The following is a 12105-nucleotide window of genomic DNA, read 5'->3' on the forward strand; positions in this document are numbered from 1 at the left end:
AAATGTTAAAGTTAATATCTCCAAGGTGCGCTATTCAACCACGAAGGAAAAGGATGTTTGCAGATGTAAGATTCTTCAGAAGAGCTTTCACAGAAGAATTATAGAATGTTATTATCTTTCAGCCTGCAAATAAATCAACCTCGGTGAAAGAGGAGGGGATAATCTTGTGACAACATTAAATCTCCATGAGTGCCCAACCAATCAACGTCAAAGTAATCGCCACGTGACTGGCGACGTGTTTTATACTTTGTTCAATGAATGCGGATGACATAAAATCATTTTTAATTTCCCTGGACCGAGGAAACAGCTGCCACAAAGGGGGGGGGGGTGTAGTAAATTTATGGGGTCGTAAAGTTAATGGACGATAAAGAACTTCGATAATTACATGAAGTACTTGTTGGCTTGGAGCTGCTTCGACCTGAAGTTATTGAGTGACTTCGCATCCAGGTATAACAATTTTATCTTCCAGGCTCTTAGATCAGGGTAATGGGTTGTAAAAGCTTCCCCCTCCCCTCGATATCCCCCCATTAGGGTGGATTCCTTAATGTGTTAGTAAACCCATTAATATTTTCATCTTTCAAGAGCAGGAACATTCTTTAGGGCCATCAAAAAGTGAAAACAACAAAGTCTCCTCCCAAGCAAATTCCTCACACACCAAACTGGTTTTATTAATTTCCACCACGAACTTCAGCAAGCCTTTTACCCACAAACGCTCCTAACGTGTAATAAATCTTTTAATCGTAGTTTTAGATGTTGTCGACAGTTGGAGACACTGTGTTTTAAGAGTCTTTAATCTTAACTATTGAACAGCTCTTCAAAATTCATCTGCCTGTTCCTCTCCAGATGAATTTAAATTGCCAACTCCTTGTCCAGGAGTTGGTCATTTGAATACCACTGTCATTAGCATCCATCTGGCCAAAGTTGTGAAAGATTATTTGAGGAACAAGAAATAGAGTTCAGGATTCTGCCATGGTCAGTCCAATCCACTGCCTACCACACTCCAAGAATTATGTTCCATGATCCTAATAAAGTGGCCAGGCAGTGTAGACAGACTATATCATCTGTGTGACTGAACTTCTGTAAGGTATTTTGTCTTATTGTGATCTTCCCTACTATTATAAATGGAATCGTTCTAGTTTCCTTATAAATGGGCGTGTAGTCGGTTTCTGGGCTTAGTGTGGCAAAAGTTTGTCCATAGTTTTCGTTCTTTGGTTGATCTAAGAACAACCAGGAGCACAGATTCAATCCTTATATGAACCTCTGGGTTTATACACTGCTTATCTTAACTGTTGGCACTGATGTACAGAAAGTAGGAGGGATTTTTCGACAAGAAGACCCTTTTGTGGGAGTGAATGGAGTATCCAAGGAGTGCATGAATTTGGCCTCCCTCCCGCTTTAAAGATTGAGTCTTTTTTCCAAATTAATAAGCATTGAGATGGATGATCAATGATTGGTAAGAGATAAAAGAGCCATCGAGTCCATTATCGGATCGAATCTTTACAGAAAGAAACGCGTATTTTTAGCAGGAATATGTAAATAAGATTTTCCAGTTGTTTGCATCTTTCCCTGGAGGGGGAGGATTCTTTTAACATTTGGGTGGGAACCAGAGATGGGATAATTATAATCTACGAAAAGGGAAAGCCATCTTAAAGATTAAAGAGTACCCACAAATTGTACAACCCATTCCATAAAACAGGAAAAATCTATTGATGTACTCCACCAAAAGACTGCGTTTATTAAGGACATTGAGATAAGAGGGCAGCCGATATCTTCGAAGACATGCCATAAAGTATTTTGGACCATAATGAGGGGGAGCGGTTGGAAATTCCTCGATGTGTGGCCAGCATCGATCATAAAACCATCCCCGATGTCCATATTACAAGAAATATCCTCGTATCGAAAAGCAATAAGGAGCGCGTTGGAATAAAGCATGCTGGGAAGGAACGCTGTTAATTCAAGTGTCGCGTGGTGGTGAAAAAAATTTCACTTTAACAGAATTCCGGAGGGGGGCATAAAGGGCAGAAGAGATGTAAATTAAATACCGAGTTAATACGAGAGCAGCAGAGTCGTGAAGCAGAAGACGGTTTATAGGTGATGGTAACGCCCCCTTCCGTCGTCGATGGAAACGATGATGTGTCTGTTTTACGATCCCCGAGCGGTTTAACTTCCGATAGCGAGACTTTTAAGAGTCCCTCCGCACCTCGAGATGCACGCGACCCCTTTATCATTACTAGGGTTTTGTCGTTTGATAAAATATCCCAAGGGGGTGGTTTCAGTGGATTTTTGTCACGCGACGCGGGAGGGGGGGATGTCTGGTTTGATACTGCGATACCGTGGAGCGTAATGTAGATGTCACGAGAGATGCATGGGAGGTCAAAGGTGTTGGATTCCGTTGTATTCCAGAACTGCTGGAGTTAGCGCATCATGGCCTTAGTCGCCTTTGCCCCATAAAAACCGAAATCCCGATGGCATTGAGGCTAAAAAGATTGACTGAACAGAAGGACGGGTTCATTTAATAAGATCGAATTGGTACTTTTAGTTTAAAGATTCCCCACCAGGGATGAGCTTATTTTCTTATTTATTTTTAAGATGACTTCTTAAGAGAAGACACAAATAGTGGTACACGTGAATTAATGAAACAAATCTATGGAAAATTCATCCACAGCACATCGGTGAAGTTCAGATCATCCCCATTGGAGGTTAAGATAGTTCTGGAGTTTCTGAGGCATTGAAAGATTCTGGATTCCATCTGGAAGCTGCCAGTTTCTGTACAGGCACTTGCGGATTCTCAATCGACATAGATGGGTTAGCTCAGATGGATTTAGACATCGTTTCTTGAGCAACGGTAACCATGGAAATGCGATGTCCAGAAATTGCTTGGCAGAGAAGTCCCAAATGTGTACTAGGGCACCTTGCCATCCCACCTCGTAATCGATAGCGTTTTGCAAAGTACTGAGGGACAGTTGAGGGGAAACTCGGAGGGCATATTCAGCGCAGATGAGTTTATCCTGGAAATAGTCGATGCCTTGAACTCCAAAATCTCTGATTTTTTCTGTAATCACATCCAAAAAGCATTTGACTATGTACGTACACGCATGGGTTGCTTCATTTTGGTGGAAATATTGCAACTCGTCCAGGACCAGTTTGCCTCCATACATGAGGACTAGTCTCAGTACAGGAGAAGATGATAAGCAATAGAGTAAAGACGTCTTTGCAATAAACACATCAACAAACCTTTCGGCTCGTCCAATTCCAAAACTGTGAAGGTTTGCAAATACTAACCTAATGGAATTAGAAATCCGGAGGAAATATGAAAGGGGAGAGTCCGGAATCGTCCTCGAAGCAGGATCATCATGACCAGGCCAAGCCCAGAACTCAGTTATGGTGGCTGGATACAATCGTTCCTGTTCATGGAGTCGATAACAACCATCAAAGTGTTTCATACACATCAGAACCTCGGCTACTAGTTGCGTGTCCCTGACATTCTTCCAGAAGCACACCTTGGCTAGAGAGTAAACCACACTTTCGGGAAACCTCCAAACTTCCACCCTCCCTTCATTTCTTAGAAACTGCACGGAACAAGTTCCATGCTCTTCTTTCCACTTGTAATACAAATCCAAAACAGTCCTGATTTTGCGAGAATTTTCACCAAACTCTGGTGAATTTAAGAGTTCCTGAACAGCTGAGCGTATTTCCTCCGCTATATTTAAAGGCTGTAAGGTAGAATTTGATGGCCCAGCCATCCTCCAATAGACGATATATGCCCTTAATGTACACTTTGAAGTTAGATTGTTACAACAATAGACAATTTTTCATTGTAGCTGACATCATTCTCAACAAGCAAGTTTGGATCATTTGAGTTAAACAATTTAGGGAGCAGTTCAATCTTTGGACATTGTGTGTCCATTTGGGCGTATTTCATGAAGTAATGGTTTCATAAGTTTTGCACAAAGATAATGAATCCATGCCTTACCACCTACAACTACTTTAGATATCAAATGATTTCTTAAAAGGTAATTGCCTTTAAACGCGTGGTCTAATTTGAATTTTAAATCAGTACTTGTCATTTCATGATGGAATCCCCAAAGAAATTATTGGGCAACTGAATGAATCAAGCCAGCATTTTTCCTATCGTAAGGCATGCCAAAGATTTATTGCACTGTTTCATTTGAACCTGCTAAGGAATCAATACCTCCAAACTTCCAGAAATACCAACAAGGTCATTATCGCTCTAATAGAAATTGCCAGTCAGTTGGGACACTCCTGGGTCTCTTCTAAGAGGTTTTGACGAAGGACTCAGGGAGATAATCAAATTCTCCTGTCGTCACCAACATTCCACATATAATTGATGAAGACTATTTGCTTGCAATTTGTAAAGAAGGAATGTTTTTAGACATTTGCTAGGACTTTGGGGAATTAAGGTCACTCGCTAGGCCCTTACTGAAAACATCCGAGGGATGTTGCTGTACCACATAATTACCCATTAATCACCTTAAATGATGGAAATTTATCCTGGAAAGCCTTTCCAGGAGGTCATTAAACTGTACAAAGACCCTTTAAAAAGCATCGAAATATACAGTGTGCAAAGCTGAAGATCCATTATTGCGGATTGGATCCAGATATCTACACTTTCTAGGTAAGTTCTGGTAGAGCAAGTTCTTCAGAACGTCAAGGGTTTTTAATTATTCAGCGTTCTCCAGCTTATAGAAGAACTTGTCGGCTGCATAAGACAAACATCACCAACTGACCTGAATGGCCCATTCGTCTTCTATACCAGTTCGTGTAACTTGTTTATCTGGAAAGGTCCCATGGACTACAAAAACAAGGGCGTCCGGATACTTTTTTGAAGGATGGTGTACATTATACTAAACGAGCCTGCCTTCGCGTAGAAGGGTGCATTCGGTGTAGCGTGTTCTTTAAGAGGATGTTTTAGTTATGGGCATCATCTGGTTGAAAGAAAGAAGTAAGAAAGAACGTTCCAGGGGGGATGTGTGAAACTACGTTACCACCACCCCCTGGAAGAGGCTCCTATGACCTCCACTAGATCCTTTCATCATCAATCATTTGATTATTATAAAATCTGGTAAATTCTTCCTGGAAGCAGTGCCTCTTTCCATCAATATCCATTCACTTCCTCCTTCGTCCTGTTCATTCTTTCTTTCGTTTCTGACTCATTTTCGCGTTTAATTACTCTCCTTCATAAACATATTTCTGCTCCTGAAGAGTTTTTGTGGCATCTTCATTGTGATGCTAAATTGGACGCATTCTTTGAGAGTAAAGGCAACTTGTCTCCAGTATTCTCTCTCTCCTTTCCTTTTTTCATCTTTCTTTCTTTCTCCAGGCAAAATGGCTAAGATTTGTTTCTTTTTTTTTGGAGTCTGTTGCGAAGTTAAAATGGCAACCCGTTCGTTTGGTTTCTTGTCGTTCGAGATGTTCGGTGTTCTAGAAGGGGCGGGGCCTGTGTTTGAAAGGATGAAGACGCTTTCTCCTGACGTCTCCTTTCTGTTTGCATCCCATTGAACGCACTATCTGGCGTCTTTATTAAAGAAAGATAATCGCGCCGTCTGATTTCTTACGAAAGGAGGGAATTCGAGGGAAAAACAGCTCCGCTTTGCCGTTCTGTCTCTCTCTCTGCCTGCTTGTGTGGACAACAACAACAAGCACGCGTAAGCTCTTTGAAGTTTCTCTAATCTCCTTCTCTCCTTTTCTTTCTCGCAGAATTGCGGGGGAGGTGGAAGAGGTCTTTTCTTTGAACGCAGCCCCGCTCCATCTCGAGGGGGACTTTTCATTTATCCGAAATAAGTGACACTGGGGAAATGGGGAACCACAACGAACTGAAGGAGAAATGAAACTACTCCTGCTTTTAAAGTCAATTTCTCCTTCTGGCTCTTTGATTTTTATCTTCCGTTTTCTGGCGTCTTTTATTCGTTGTTTGTTTCTATCTTCTTCTTTTTGTTCTTCCTTCATCCTTTATCTTTGTTTCTGCGTCTTCTTTCCTCTTTCAGTTCTCTCTTCCTCCATCTATTTTCCTCTCTCCGACTTTGTTTTTCTCTTTTTTCCATTCATCCTTTCTTTCATTCCTTCTTTCTTTTTTCCTGTCTTAGTTCCTTCCTTCCTTTAGCTCTCTTGCTTTCTTATCTTTCTTCAGGTCTCTTTATATTTGTTTTTCATTTTTTTTCTTTCTCTCATCCTTTCTGTCTTTCTGTCTTAATTCCTCCAAGTTTCTTTCTGTTCTTTTTTCTTTCTTTCTTCCTTCTTTCCTGTCTTTCTGTCTTAGTGCTATCAAACCTCTTCTTGTATCTCTGCATTATTTTTTCTTTCTTTCTCTTTTTCTTTCTATCTTAGTTCCTTCAAGTCTCATCTTCTCTTTTTTTTTGTTCTTTTTTTCTTTCTTTCTCTCTTCCTTCCTGTCTTAGTGCCTTCAACTCTCTTCTTGTCTCTTTGTGTTCGCTTTTCTTTCTTTCTGCCTTTCTGTCTTAGTGCCTTTAAGTCTCTTGTCTCTTTGGGTTCTCTTTTCTTTCTTTCTGTCTTAATGCCTTCGACTCTCTTCTTGTCTCTTTCTGCTCTTTTTTCTTTCTTTCTTTCTTCCTTTCTGCCTTAGTGCCTTTAAGTCTTATCTCTTTGGGTTCTCTTTTCTTCCTTTCTCTCTTCCTTTCGGTCTTTCTGTTAGTGTCTTCAACTCCCTTCTTGTCCCTTTGTATTTTCTTTCTTTCTTTCTTTCTTTCTTTCTGCCTTTCTGTCTTAGTGCCTTTAAGTCTCTTGTCTCTTTGGGTTCTCTTTTCTTTCTTTCTCTCTTCCTTTCGGTCTTTCTGTTTTAGTGTGTTCAATTCACTTCTTGTCCCTTTGTATTTTCTTCCTTTCTTTCTTCCTTTCTGTCTTAGTGCCTTTAAGTCTCTTTTGTCTCTTTGGGTTATCTTTTCTTTCTTTCTCTCTTCCTTTCTGTCTTTCTGTTTTAGTGCCTTCAACTCTCTTCTTGTCTCTTTCTGCCTTTTTTCATTCTTTCTCTTTTCCTTTCTGCCTTTCTGTCTTAGTGCCTTTAAGTCTCTTGTCTCTTTGGGTTATCTTTTCTTTCTTTCTCTCTTATTTTTCTGTTTTAGTGTCTTCAACTTCTTTTGTCTCTTTCTATTCTTTTTTCTCTCTTTCTCACTTCCTTCCTGTCTTTCTGTCTTAGTGCTTGCAAGCGTCTTCTTGTCTCTTTGTATTCTTTTTTCTTTCTTTCTGTCGTAGTGTTTTCAAGTCTCTCCTTGTCTTTTTTGTATTATTTTTTCTTTCTCCCTCTCTTCATTTCTGCCTTATGCCTTCAACTCTCTTCTTGTCTCTTTGTGTTCGCTTTTCTTTCTTTCTGCCTTTCTGTCTTAGTGCCTTTAAGTCTCTTGTCTCTTTGGGTTATCTTTTCTTTCTTTCTCTCTTCCTTTCTGTCTTTCTGTTTTAGTGCCTTTAAGTCTCTTGTCTCTTTGGGTTATCTTTTCTTTCTTTCTCTCTTATTTTTCTGTTTTAGTGTCCTCAACTTCTCTTGTCTCTTTCTATTCTCTTTTCTCTCTTTCTCACTTCCTTCCTGTCTTTCTGTCTTAGTGCTTGCAAGCGTCTTCTTGTCTCTTTATATTCTTTTTTCTTTCTTTCTATCATCCTTCCTGTCTTAGTGTTTTCAAGTCTCTCCTTGTCTTTTTGTATTCTTTTTTTTCTTTCTCCCTCTCTTCATTTCTGCCTTATGCCTTCAATTCTCTTCTTGTCTCTTTGTACTCTTTTTCTCTTTCTTCATATCTCTTCCTTTTCTCCCTTTCTTTCTTTCTCTGTCATTTCATATAATTTTCACTTTCTCTCTCCCTTCTGCTTTTTCACTTTATTTCTCTCTTTCTCTGATTTGTTTATTTCTTTTTTTTCTGTCTTCCATTTCCTTTCTTGTTTTCTGTCTTTCATTCTTCCTGCCTATATCTTATTTTTCTTTCTCTCTTTTCATCTTCTATCTGTCTTTATCTCTCTTTCTATTTTCATTTCCTCTTTTTCCTTTTCTTTCATTCTTTTCCCTTTCGCGCGTTCTCTCTCTTTCATTTTTAATTTTTCTCTCTCTCTTTCTGAATAGCATTTTTTTCCCTCAAGGATCTCAAAAAGCGACATAACTCTCTCTCCAAGTTGGTTCTCCAGAAACAAATTTATCGATCAGAACTGTAGACCAGATTCATTAAAAATATGCACGAAGTTGGAGTTATTATGGAAAGGCTAAAAGACGTGCCACGAGGAAGTCAGAAAAATAAGAAAGGGAATAATTTCTTGGATTGTAGCGATGCACGTGGGAGAAAGTAATGCAAAATAGACTGATGAGTGGAGATAATCAGAGCGTTGTTTTCATGGATTACTCCAACTTTTCGCACGACGCCTTTCTCGCCTTAAATAATTCATCGCCAAGAAGCAGCGCGGTCTCTTCGGTCTGCTGCGTCCCTCGCTTCTTCAAGTATGTAAACTCATCTACGCCAGCGTCTACTCCACCCTCGTACCCAACAAAAACGGGTCGCAACGAACGAAACTTAATTGGAATGACAATCGGATTGGACCAGTCTTGAAGAATGGTAAACAACTCATCGTGTTGTTCGACTATCACTTATCCGCAGGGGGTGATGTGCGGCTTTGTGGAGGTGACGTTCATCCTCGTGATGCATGCATAATGTAACGCCAATACACAAATGCACTTAGAGGGTTCTGTCATGTGTCACTTCAAAGGCAAAAGGACTCCAAGCTCAAATTATCTTCGCCCTCGCAATGGAGTTAAGGATCCCGGCCATTATTTCATTAAATATTCACATCGGCTTCCGTCCCCTGATTTCCCACTTAAATCTGACACGTGCGACCTCACCTTCTCTCCAATTCTTCGGTCTGACAACGAGTTTAATTATGAATCTTCCCCCAGATGACTTTGGCCTTCGCTTTCAGTAGCTGGATGAAGCGCGACTTCTAAAACACGGAAACGTATTAATTGAGCAGAAAGAAAGAATACTCGCTAACAAAGCGCTCTGTCTCCATTACGCCCTTCTCATTCCTTAGGGACAGTCCCAGAAAGGGGCGGAACCACAGAAAATGAGCGTTTAGTCTGGTCATGCAGAACCAATTACAAAAAGCAGGATATCTCCATCAAGAAAATAATACAAGGTCTGGCGATTCAGTTCCAGCAGTGACAACGCCTTGAACTAAAATAGCATTAAAACTGCGTGCGAACGACTTACGATACGTCAGTTAATTTGTAGAGGGAAGCAGGAACTTAGTTGAGTTGTTACTGTCATTAGATGAAAAACCCGAAAAATCCCCATAAAATGTAATGGAAACCGCAGTTGCTGTTTGCTCCAAACCACAGTTAAAGTGGCTTCTTAGAAAAAAGTTGGAAGTACTAATATCATGAGGTGTCAGTGTATATCGTCATTAAATTGATTATTATATTTTCGGGATGAAAATCAGCAATATTCTGAAGGCCGATTAACTCGGCCACGATATGAAAAATCCCTTCACAGGTGATAATCGCGTGTTAGGAAGATTATTAATAAAAAATCTGTCTCCTTCTTTCTATCTTTCTAGACAGTTATGAAAATTTTGAGATGTATCGATCTTCAAACTGTGTGGCTGACACTTCATATCTTGATGTTGGCTTCGCTGCGTGCATAGAGCTGCCACCAGCACTCTGAAGAGGCGAAAATGTCGATATAGTCGTCATGGGAGGTCAAGAACTTTAAGTCTCGAAGCTCCTTTCATTTCTGCCTCCTGACCTTTACCTGCCGACAGAAGTGACATCTTCAGTTAATAAAAATCGTCCAAAGAATCGTAATAAACATCCCTTTAGAAAGAAATACGATAAATTTAAAAAGAAATGTGAACTAAGATAATTGCTGGATGAAAAACTAGTGTTCATCCACGTTTCACTCAGAATCGTCCAAAGAATTGTAATCAAGATCCCTCTAGAAAGAAATATGATAAATTTAAAAAGAAACATGAATTAAGAAAATTTCTGGATGAAAAACTAACTTATTTTAAATTTAAAACAATTACAGTGGTCATAAAGTTCAAATTATCACGAAATATGTTGGAAGTTTGGAGAATGGCTGGTGTTGGTGAAACTTGCCCTTCTGTCTGGGCGATGTGCAAGGGCCAAATGGTCTTTTAAATAATTCTAAAGGACTAACGTTTTGTAAATGCAGATCTAAGAGATGTGTTCTCGCATTTCTTTGTGGGTGGGACCAATACTTTCTACACTCGGATGAATATCTTCGAAATAACGAGTAATGCGCACTAATGTCAGCATTAGTTTCAAATGTCTGCTGAAACTTAATGATATTCAGAAGCATTTCCTTCTCGCTAATGAGTCACTGGAAAGTCGGAAACTGCAGAAGGAAGACATGTTTAATGTTCGTCTCTTTTTAGATGGCTTTTACCAGCAGTTAAAGTCATTTATATCTAGCTCGAAGCAGGTATCGCGATGTTATTTTAAGTAACGCTGGGGGGAGGGGACATTTCTAGTTTCTGCTAATAGCCAACCAATTCAAGTATTGCAACTTGGGAGTTGTTAAACTCTTGAGGTGTTCTCAGAGCGGGAGATGTGTACTAGATGTCGTACAGATGTACCTGATAATGCTGGGTGCAATTATGATCTTATTAACCCATAAAATCATAACTATGATGATGGCTTGTAGAATCTGCGAATGAACAGTCAGAGCCAAAAACACCATAGTTTTGACCCTTTCAATCCTCTTACATTCATGATCAGCCACATCGTTTTGATACTTTAGCTTCGCTTGCATTTCATGATGAAAATCTCCAATTTTTCTGTAGGCCGATTAACATGGCCACATTATATTGAGAGCGATAAAATATTTAAAAAAAAAGAAAACTTATCAGTAATTGACTCCTGGATAAGAGTAAAAGAATCTGATGTGATAATCACTGCTGGATTAATAAAATTGTGGTTTTATTAACTCATAAAACACAAATATGATGCTGGTTTGCAGAATCTGCAAATGGACTAATCCGAACCAAAATTACTGCGCTTTTGATCCTTTCAAACCTTTTACATTCATGATCAATGACGTTGTTTTGATATTTACCTCCGCTTGCATTTCCAGATTAAAATCACCAATCTTCCCGCAGACCGATTAAGTCGGCCACATTGTATTCAGAGAGATTTTTATCATTTTTTTAAAAAAAGAAAACATCGGTCATTGACTCCTGGTTTGTTAATCAGTACAGATGAACTCAAATCAGAATTATAGCAACACGTTGGTAGAAATTATGTCAGAATTAAGTAAATGACTGCTCGGCGAACTAGACTGGAATTCACGTATCCGTGGAAGACCTTAATCCAGTGTATTTCCAATTCAGTGGTGATCTAAGATTTACGAAAAGCCATATGGAGCTGGGTATCATATTTCATTGTGTCTGTGCACGCGAGGCTCCTAAGGAAACGTAATTAAAGCTCTTACTAAATCGCTTCTGGCTGACACAAATCATGCGATATTACTTCCATTGCCCCTCGAAGACATCCCCAAAGCGAAGCGCAATCACATCCTTGGATGATTTATCCCACTATGGCATCTTTCCATGTAAAAAGAGAATAACTCTAGCATCAGACATAATAGTGGTTCTTTGAGATGAAAGTTATTAAACTTAAACCGCTCGTCCAAAAAATCTGAAATCCTTGATGGTGTGTGGCTTCTCTTCGAAGTGCATTCTTGTGTTTTGTTGCAAGGATTTATAGGAGACGTTGACGGCTGACCCCTTCCTTAATCCCCATCAGTGTCACCTCTCCACAGCGACAACCTTTCATAAATTTCAGCAAGGAAGCCATCCCAGAAGGAGTAAAATAACGTGCTATTAGAGAAACGTTAACCAGATTACAGATGGAATTTTTATTGGTGTTTTTTTATCCACCCTGATAAAAAGTTATAAGAATTTACTTTTTCAGAATTTCTTACTTATTCGAAGGTTAAGAAACGGTGGAAAAGCGCGATCTTCCCACGTGGATAGCCTTAATAAAATATTTGCCTTCCTCCCGAGGATGGCAAAGTATCAAAGTTTACAAAGCGCTGAAGACACCTTGCATTTGTTCATGAAGACGGCGCACGTCTGGAA

The 12105-nt window shown here is 39.6% G+C and overlaps 1 protein-coding gene across 1 annotated transcript; it reads right to left on the reverse strand.

The window, feature by feature from the left end:
• Nucleotides 1-2684: 2684 nt before the first annotated feature.
• On the reverse strand, nt 2685-3743 carry LOC150086262 (uncharacterized). Its single transcript, XM_090374842.1, has one exon. It carries the CDS (start codon nt 3741-3743, stop codon nt 2685-2687), a length of 1059 nt encoding a protein of 352 aa, XP_090230968.1.
• Nucleotides 3744-12105: the final 8362 nt, after the last annotated feature.

This window comes from Mastigoproctus giganteus, chromosome 5, assembly GCF_048544385.1.
Source record: "Mastigoproctus giganteus isolate SK-2022 chromosome 5, ASM4854438v1, whole genome shotgun sequence".
NCBI classification, from domain to species: domain Eukaryota; kingdom Metazoa; phylum Arthropoda; class Arachnida; order Uropygi; family Thelyphonidae; genus Mastigoproctus; species Mastigoproctus giganteus.